Raw genomic sequence first — 10346 nt, 5'->3', positions numbered from 1 at the left:
GCTTTGAAGCATATTATACTGACTAAAGTATAAAATACAAAATAAAAGAACTATATTGGTCTAATTTGGGGATATTAAAATATTATTGGGTTTACATAAAGTATAAACCCTTTTGCATTTAGAGAACATAACTCTTGGTTCAAAGACAAAATGCATAAATAAACCAGTTATTTCAAATTTGCTTTGAAAGGCTAAAAACACTAAACCAAACTTGTTAAAATAATACTTGATTTGCCCAAGCCAGAGTATACTTAGAGTTTAAGTTTAAAAAGAATGAATTAACAGAACTTTAGGAATACATATTATTCCATCCAATAATGAATTCTATGTCTTTTACCCCGTATTACTCCACTGTATAATCTTTGAAACTCAAAAGGATAACTTCAATTTTACTTTTTAAAATGCAGCTCTTTGGTAAGAATGATTATAAATACCAGGTGAGATTCTTTTCTAAACCAACATGTGAGAACTTTCAGAAACAAATGTTAAATTTTGGTGTCATCTTACTACAAAACAAACACATTTTGATGATGCTGATATATCTCAAAATACATTTGAAATGCTTTCTTTGGAAATACACATGAAACGTCATTAGGATATCTTCACAATTCATTTCAAAGAGTTTTATCCAGTTTAAGTACTTATTACTCAATTTTTTAAATGTTTTATTTTAGTTTCAGGGCGTACATGTGCAGGTTTGCTATATGGGTGTATTGCACAATGCTGAGGTTTGGACTTCTAGTGAACCCATAATCAAATAGTGAACATAGTATCCAACAGGTAGTGTTTCAACCCTTGTCTCCTTCCCACTTCCCCTCTTTTGGAATCCCTAGTGTCTATTATTTCCATTTTTATGTCCATGAGTACTCATTGTTCAGCTCCCGCTTATAAAAGAACATCTGGTATTTCATTTTCTGTTTCTGAGTTAGTTCACTTAGGACAATGGCCTCCAGCTTCATTCATGTTGCTGCAAAGAACATGGTTTCATTCTTTTTTTACGGCTGCATGGTATTCTATGGTGCATACATACCACATATTCTTTATCCAATCAACCATTGATGGCCACTTAGGTTGACCCCATGACTTTGCTACTGTGAATACTGCTTCAATAACAGACAAGTGCAGGTCTCTTTTTGATAAAATGATTCCCTGTCATTTGGATTGATATTTAATACTGAAACTGCTCAGTCAAGTGGTAGTTCTATTTTTAGTTCTTTGAGAAATCTCCATACTGTTTTCCATAGAAGTGGAAGTAATTTACATCCCCAGCAGTGTATAAGCATTCCTTTTCTTTTAAAACATGGCTATTTCCAAAATATTTAAATCTACACCCAAAGACAGGAATTTGCTATATTAAAATTTTCAAATGAATGTGAACTTTAAGCCCTGAAAGTTATTCCAAAAGAAGGGTTTTGAACTTGCTTTCAACCGTGGTAACAGCACTGAAACATAAAGACAGCCTCCTAAGAGTTATATGGAAAAGTATTTATTCATTTATTTAAAAAGAGAAAAAAACCTACCTTTGTTTATCTCTTAACATTTTACAATCTTGACCCCATCATTTTAAACTTTAGATGTAAAAAGAATCAAAAATGTTTTTTTTTTTTTTTCATTTCCCATTGAATGTTTCATTCAAATTATCTCAACTTTGGCCAGTAAACAAAAATATTTCTTATTCTAGAAACTACAAATTTAAAATGAGTCCTATTTTAACCAAGGCATACATGATACCTGTAAGACCTGATTTGGGAGGGAAAGATTCTGATTTTCAGAAATGACAAGAAAAAGAATTTTAATTTGGGAGAGAAATTATAAACATACCCATAAAACTTTAAATACACTCACATATAGGAAACAAACAAAATATTAGCTTACTAACTGCCAAGAACTTAAAAATGTATTTATAATCTCATTCCAAGAAGATAAAATTTCTAGATACAAATAACATACTCATTCAAGTTCACTTTTACACATACATTCTAGCCAACTTAAATTATAAGGATTCATATTTTCCATCTTTTATAATCCAATATATTATATATTTAATATATATATATATACAATACATACAGGTAGTCAGCAGGTTTACAAAGTAATTTCTTTAAAGTCTGATCAGTATTGATAAATATTTTTAGCCTATTAAAAGGAACTATTTAGGATCGTAGAATAAAATAAAATATGGCAGGTCCAAACCTAATGGCAAGATTACAAATGTTCATATGGCCAGTCATTTTAAAAGAACTCTCAAGTTGGGTAGAATATGTTTTAAAACAATACTCTTGCTATTCTCAAGCAGCAGTAGTTATATATTTTAACCATATTCATCTCCAATAAATTTAAAATAACTGCAGCTTTCTTTACTGTAATATACAGTAGCTATCTCTTCCTTTCTGTTGGATTTTATTGTTTCAACAGTAACTAATATATTACCAACAGAAGAGACTTTAGCCCCTTTCCCTCCCCTAAAGCATGGCTCAGTTTGAAGATTGTTCTATAGGCAGCCACTATGACTATCAATAGTACCATAATAGCATTAAAAGCAATCAGTAACTAGAGTCATGTGAGATGTTTCAAAGACTGCTGGAGGTTTGTGTAAACCAGGGTAATCAGAAATATTACCCTTGTAGATAGCCCTCTCCTACCAGTAAATACAAAGAGTTAAAATTCCAATGCCACAGTGTAACAGTTAACAATCTATTTTGTAATTTTAAATATTACAACATTAATTCACCCTGAGAATACAGAGGAAACATTTAATACAAGACATTCTGATATGTTTCTTTTTTTTTTTTTCCCATTGTATTTGCTTTCTTCTGGTTTTCATCAGCCCTTTAAGGGCACAAATATTTGAATTTAAAGTGTGATTTGGATATGCTTTTTTGTTAACTGAGATTCATGCCACAGTCAGATACTGGTGATAGATAAGCCCAAAAAGGCTTGTAGAAAAGAGGCAAGCAGCAATCCACCAGGTCAGAAAAGACAGAAGTCCTCGAAAAGAAGAGGAGTAAAATATTTTTTAAGCCGCTCAGTGCTACTGTTATTTGCGTAACAGTTACCTTCATCTTCCCTTCAGCTGATGGTAATTCAGAGTAAACAGAATTGGAGAGTAGACTATTATCCACTGGTAAGGTAGAGATAGATTCTGGATAAATACCCCAGGAATGATTACCTAGAAAATCGAAGACACAAATACAATTTGAAGAGTAACTAATTACAAAGCTTTTTACTAAAAAAAAATCTTTACTATATTTGAAATAAACAGTAAGTTTAGAGGCATAGTATGTCATTTTATGTTGAAAACAAAGTAAAATAATAATCCTTCTAGATCCCTAAAAAATTAACATGACTAGAGACTATCTGGCCTCATCAGTAAAGGTACACATAAAAGCAAAAAGTCTGATATACTTTTAATTAATTGCACTAAAATGGGTAAAATAACAAAATAATTTCCTCATTGTATAAGAAATGAATCAGCTAACTCTACTGGAGTAACAAAGACAGATTCAATAACTTCTGAGAAATATTTTCTACTAGAATATCAAAATAAGTTCCTTTCTCAGAAATTATCTATGATTTCAATGTGAAAACCTATTAATAGCTTCCAGAAATTTTTTTCATCATATACTTTCCTATAGTGGACAGGATATGGGTCACTTAATTTACAACTGAACTACTTACCCCTTTCCATTCCATAGATTCTTACAGGGCAACTACACCTATCATCAGGTCTATGACACCCACTAAGTCCATGAAGCCAAATAATACTTTTAGTTCCTTTGGGTTTCTTAAACCCTAACAGTGGCTGATTGCCTGATCCAAAAAAGGGGAAATGATTAATGCAGTAATAGATACTTCTTGAATAACACCACATGGGGACTTGATAGCTTAGTGAAGAGACTTGTAGAATTTTGTACTGAGAAATCTTCACCCTTTCAATGTAAGTTATCTAAACTAGAACTTACCATAGCATTCTGTAATTTATGTAAATCTATAATTGCCTTGTAATAATATAAACGTTAGGCAATAACAAAACCTTAAATCATCTTCTTATAACACAAAAGTAACTAAGATCAACAGTGCTTACTAAAGTTACTGGGTAAATCTGAGACTTAACCTTTAGTAAACAATTCTTGAAGATAAAGCATAAAGTTATAAAACCATGGGTCTGAGTTTTCAAAATGAAAATGATAAATCACCTTCCACAGCTAAAACTTTCCCATGGTTCTTTCTACAGCTTTTAAAAAGAGAAACAAATTTAAGAGTTGCATTTCTTTGTTGGTGACAAAAAGCCTTATTAATTATAGGTAGAAAGTAAAAGATGCTTCCTAGTTGCCAGGGCATGCCTACCTAGTGTTTTCAAAAGCAGAGTTGTGTGAAGCAGCATTACCAGAGGCGCCACATACTGCAGTGCAATGACACAAAGATAATAAAAGACTCGAGCCACCTGCAACCAACAACATTCTTAAGTGTCTAATACAACTGACATGTTAGGAGTGAATTAAACTTTCAGATAATTGTCATACCAAAATGTTTAAGAGATAATCCTTTCACAAGAAGGAAGCTAAATGTCAATGCTAAATGTCCCCAAAATGACTCTAGAAAGGCTCAACTTGAAGACAAGTTTTTAGAATGTGAGAGCATTAAAATAGATTCCTTAAAAATAATTCTTAAATGATGTATATATATTGGAGAAAATAACGACTAAGATTCAAATGGTATACATTTACTCATATTTCAAAGATAAAACAAAATGTAAGGGATACCTAAAATATCCAACTAAATAACAATAGTAGGCAGAGTCACGTATGAGCATAAATCCCTCATAAATAAAAAATTAAGTCCTCATTCTACATGAACATATTTGAAGTCAAACTATGGAAAATATAAAAACATAAAAATATATAAAAGGTAAAACAGAAAAAAGTTGTCTAAATCTTAATAAATGCCTCTAACTATGGAGGTGAATAAAAAACTGGAGCTGGTTGGGCGTGGTGGCTCAGCCTGTAATCCCAATACTTTGGGAGGTGATGCAGGAGGATTGCTTGAGCTCAGGAGTTCAAGACAAGCCTGGGCTATAAAGAGAGATGCTGTCTCTACAAAAAAATAAAATAACAATCATCATAATAAAAGGAGGTAGCTAAAACCACCTCTCTTAAAAAAGATACAATCAAGTTATTGGTCCATTATAGTGGCAGATGGATTCCTTGTCCTTTTCTTCTGTGGAAGCCTCAAATAAATTAAACACTTACATTTCATGTTCAAGTACATTTAAAATGAATAAGTTTAGCCACTGAAAGTAGTATTTCCTCCTCTTTAAGTCTTAAAGTCTGGACAATATGTTATAACGTCTTTCAAATCTATTAGAAGGGTCCCATTTAGCAATATTAGGCATAAAACAGCTTTGTACCACCCACTGTATGACACCAAGCACTTAAGGCAGGAAGAAGAATTAAGACCCCTTCCTTCACGTGGCACCAAAATCAGATAAAGGTCTCTTTGATATCTGTTAGCTTAAGATTGTTTTGTTTATTTACAATAAGAATAAGACGGGTTGAAATACTATCTACTAAAGGAAACCAGTATTTTCTTTTTTCTTAAAGAGCGGTTTTGCTATTTTCATTTTGACTAGGGTATAAAACTTACCATTTTCTGTAGCTCAACCGTACTTATTCGCCCTGCTTCTTTCTTCATCTGATCCACACATTTTTGGGCTAAATTTAAATAAGCTTGCAGGTGACTACGCATCATGGCCAACCGCAAAGCACACAGCAGGATTATTAACCAGAGTCGCAGAGTATCAAATGTGGCTTCTGTCATTCTACAGATCAAAAAGTTGATATGGTGCTCTCAAAGGCAACAATATGCTAGCATGCTCGTTGTATGTTAATGCTCACCATATAAAATATAAGAAGTCTATACTTAGCAACAGTTAGACATACAAAAGAATCTGACTCTGCCATAGACTTATCTGTATAATACTTTCACTTGAATAACAGAACTAGATAAACGCATTATGAAAGTATAAGAAGTTAACAGGTATCTAGAAGAAAAAAGTAGAGGAATACATGAGATCTTTTTCTCTATATACCCTCCTCCATGGATAAAAACTGGCTGTAACATGAAAAGAGAAGTTGGGGAAAGCAAGACAACTGCAGGGATTGCCTGTGGGACTAATCAAGTCAATCACCCAACATCACTGGGTACAGCTTTGCCTGATCATATACCTATTTGGATGGGATCTTTCACTCTGCTGAGCCTTCACTTGGGACCACTGGAAAATCAAAACTTCTGATATATTATGAAGATATCAGATGCCTGAAATTCCTCTACAACAATTCATTTAACTAGCTATGCATTGAAGCTGGCTCGGTTCTGAGCAATTCCTCAAACTTAAGGTTAGGATTCTAGGTGAAAATATATAACGTAAAGACATCGTTTCAGAAACCAGATCACTGATGAGGGCTGCTTAAAGAATTTTAGAAAGAAGAGATAACTTCTGATGTCCTTTTGGTGTTTAATGTTTTTAAAAGACCATGGGTTTCTGCTCTGATGAAGAACTACATTGTAAGTAATTTGAATGTAGTGACTAGACCACCCTTGGCATCTAGTCTTATATCTAGTACCTATCAGGCACTTAATATGACTGTTGTAATGCATAGACTGATTTGCCAGGTAAAACCTGGAACTGAGAAGGGTCTCCCTGAAATTCGTAAGAACATGAGGGTAGAATGGATGCATATAAAGAAGAACAAATGAGAAAAGATTAAAAAAAAAAAAACCTCATAACTAAAACCACAATATAGGAAAATTTGAAGTGTAATATTTTGCTCGAACTGTTTAAGAAATGGAGTTAAGAAATGGGGATGGGACAAAGGCTTTACTTTATATACTCTCTCTTTTTATTAAGTCATGAGGGGACATGGACATAAAATTCCAATGGAAATGCACTGTTGGCTAAGAAAGATAAAGGCATAACATTTTATCAACATGTTTCCACTACAATGAACAATGAGATTAGGGAGCCATCATGTGAGGGTAACAGTACATAAGACACAAGCCTACTCACAGCCTTGACCCTTTCCTGGGGACTTATAAACAATACTGTGCTCCCTCCAGTTGTGCAACAAGGACAACTAACTGGGAGCAGCCTGAAGACAGCTATTTCACAGCCTTTGAGGCTAACAGGTAATGTGAATGAAAGGAATAGAAGAAGGTAGTGAATTAGAATATTATTTGCTTAGTTTATGGGTTCAGGATTTAGGATAATAGTCATTAAATAGTACTTTCTAATTAGATTATTCAGTATCATCATAAATATCTGAAAAGTTGATCTAACAGAGTATCTCAAGAAGGAGCATGAGGAGGGGCTTAAAGTACACAGGTAAAGCACAGGCAGAAGAAATCACCCTAAATTCCTGATGCCATTCTGAACTTTCCTGCATATGTTGTGTTCTTTTTATGAGGTTATAAGCACACATGGACTCTGTTTACCAATATTTTATTTTTTTCAATGCTTTATCAGAACACATGATGGACTCAAATACATTTCTGGGTTGAAACCACATTATACCATAGTTTTTGCTTCTGATTACAAAGACCTTTCCACAAATCAATTTGTCTGTGACAGAAGAAGAACCTGTCACTTCATTTTTCCTTCATCCTACCCTCTTTGATGGGAAGCCATTTTTTCACAATCTACCATATGCACTTTAGATTTTAACAAAATTAAAACTGCCTCTAATAACCATGAATTTAAATTAAAGAATAATAAAAGAGAGCAGAGGTAAAACCATAGAAAGAGAACCTCAGGTCTTTATGTACAAACCACATTTTTCCTATAATTTAATATACACACAAGGGAAAAGTTCCTTATTCCCATTTCCATTAAATAAAGTATTCACTACTAATGAATCCACATGTAATTTAATCAGACTGGAAGTGGGAAGTGAATGTTGGTATAACTACCAAGTGTTTTATGTACACGCGATTTGGCTGAATAACCTTAGTCCAATTATTTAACCTCTGAGCCTGTTATTTCATTTATAAAATAGGATGAGAACAACAACATATACACAATTACCATAAAAAGATACAATATGTAAAGTATCAATATCTCACATAATAACTGGTATAAGTGTATCATAAATGCTAGTTTCTTTATTTTCTCAATTTAACTAAGGCAAATATAAAATCAGAGAACATAATTACAGGAGTATGAAATCCAGTTTCCATGACCAAATTTCAAGGAAGGATTGGGAATGCTTTCAGTATCAAATATATGAATTAGCAGTTTCTCTGAGATTTTTCTAGAACCCTAGGATCCTTACAATTACCCTTCAATACTTAAGGAATCTGTCAAGTTAAAATTACCATTAAGGTAATTAGTGTGTATCGGCATGGGGGAAGCATTACTGTTTCAGTGGCTATTTCCCGGGTTCAATAGGATTAAATCTAAAAGAAAATTATCATGGTCATCACTGATTTTATACATACTCCAAGAAAAACTGGTACCAGGATCTAAAAGAAGTACACAATATAAAAGGTACACTACAGAGTCAATGACTAGTCAAGTATTTCTATTTTAATTCTGATGAGGCAAAGCAGTGAAAAGAACATCTATTAAGCACTTAATTCCAGCTGGTTGCGTTACATGTGTTCTTTCACTTATTTCAATGATAACCTTGTGAGGTAGATACTATTATCTTCATCTTCCAGATGGGGAAACAGGCTCAGTGAAGTTAAGTAATCTGCCTCAAGCAAAGATTTTAGTGAGGAGGAGAGCTGGAGTTTGAAGAAGTTCTGTCTGAAACTTTCTATTACTCTAACAGTTCTACAAGGCTAACATATCAAGTCTAGTTATTAACGCCTATTAATAAACTGTTTGTTTCCTCACCATCTTCTGCTAAAATACAGTTGCCTAACTATAGAACTATAAACTAGTATTAGATAATAATGTTAAGGTATTAGTATTAGATAATTTTGTTAGGTACGATGATATTATTGTTATATAGGAAAATATCCTTATTTTTTTTAGAGGTGCAAGCTAAAGAAAGTATGAAGGGATAAAACTGGTACGTCTCTAATTTAATTCAAAAATGCTTCATCAAAAAACAAAATAAAAAATGGATGAAGCAAATATGGAAAATGTTAACAACTGTCAAATATAGGGGTTGAGTATATGAGTTTCCATTTATACTACTTTTTTTCTCCATAATTTTCACAATTAAAACAAAAGAACTCCAGAAGGTATCTAAACAATAGGCACAATGACAACAGAAAAATGATGATGACTGGACGTAAAGAAGAGAAAAAAACAGTGTATAAGATAATATTAGTGCAAAGTAATAATCATTAACATTAATAAAGATCACAAAAATGTTAAATGATGCTCTGTAGCTTCAATTTTCTAACACATCTTTTAGTATTCCTATTAATGTCTGAAAATACAGTGTCCTGATTTTATCACTGAAAACAAATACAGTAAATAACATTTAGTAAAGCAGTTTTGGTGATAAAAATCAGCCTTCAAATGCCCATACTTACAAAGGGATACTTTCTTTACCCAGTGGTGGGTTCATAATGTAGTCTTTGGTGATTGGTTTTACCCAGAGCAGAACCATAAATAAAGGTGCCAGGAAGTTGATATGAAGTAATGTTCTGAAAATATGTAAGAAATAAATATAAAAATTCAGAAACAACATGTGCTAATAAACTACAGAAGCTTGGGTCTTACTAAAATGGAGGTAGGAACTTATTTGCAATATTCTACTACTTACGGTACTACTATCACCATCATTTTATATTTATCATTATGATTTAACACTGATTTGAGCCTGTGAGAAAGTATGTCATTATCTTAATTTTTCAAATGAGAACATTTAGATGCAGAAAAGTTCAATGACTTGCTCTTGGCAATAACAGGCCAGAGGTAAATATAGGACTAAAATTCAGATTTGCTCACTTCTATTCTAGTATTCTTTAGTAATCCCATACTTTATTCCTGATTTAATAAGCAGGTATTTAATGATTCTAACTTTAGATAGTCAATGAATCTAATGGATTTTCAGTACAGAAGAGTTGTCTGATACTTTCTAGTGCAACTGAAACAAAGTGTCTCCTCATTATCTACAAGTAAATGATAGTGATTAGCCAGGTCCATATGACTAGAAGGCATATGGCAGATGGAACCTACTCCAACAACCTGAAACTGAGGAACTTTTCAATGTGTAATGATCATGTATAATTTTTAATTTCCATTGTTAAAATCATAAGTGATTCCACATTTTAATTTCTTTTTGAATGAATATGAACACACTTGAAATAATTTCCCTATCCTATATATATAT

General features: G+C 32.7%; 1 protein-coding gene across 1 annotated transcript in view; it reads right to left on the bottom strand.

Moving 5' to 3' along the window:
- Positions 1–1885: 1885 nt before the first annotated feature.
- Positions 1886–10346, bottom strand: part of TMEM161B (transmembrane protein 161B) — a 79373-nt gene continuing 70912 nt past the window's right edge. Inside the window, 5 exon segments of the mRNA XM_017890503.1 lie at positions 1886–2996; positions 2998–3169; positions 4348–4444; positions 5644–5818; positions 9544–9657. Of these exon segments, the coding sequence (XP_017745992.1) occupies positions 2894–2996; positions 2998–3169; positions 4348–4444; positions 5644–5818; positions 9544–9657 (661 nt within the window). The 3' untranslated portion in view covers positions 1886–2893.

The sequence above is a fragment of the Rhinopithecus bieti genome, unplaced genomic scaffold, assembly GCF_001698545.2.
Source record: "Rhinopithecus bieti isolate Rb0 unplaced genomic scaffold, ASM169854v2 scaffold_17861, whole genome shotgun sequence".
NCBI classification, from domain to species: Eukaryota; Metazoa; Chordata; class Mammalia; order Primates; family Cercopithecidae; genus Rhinopithecus; species Rhinopithecus bieti.
This window is presented reverse-complemented; position numbering and strand designations above follow the sequence as displayed.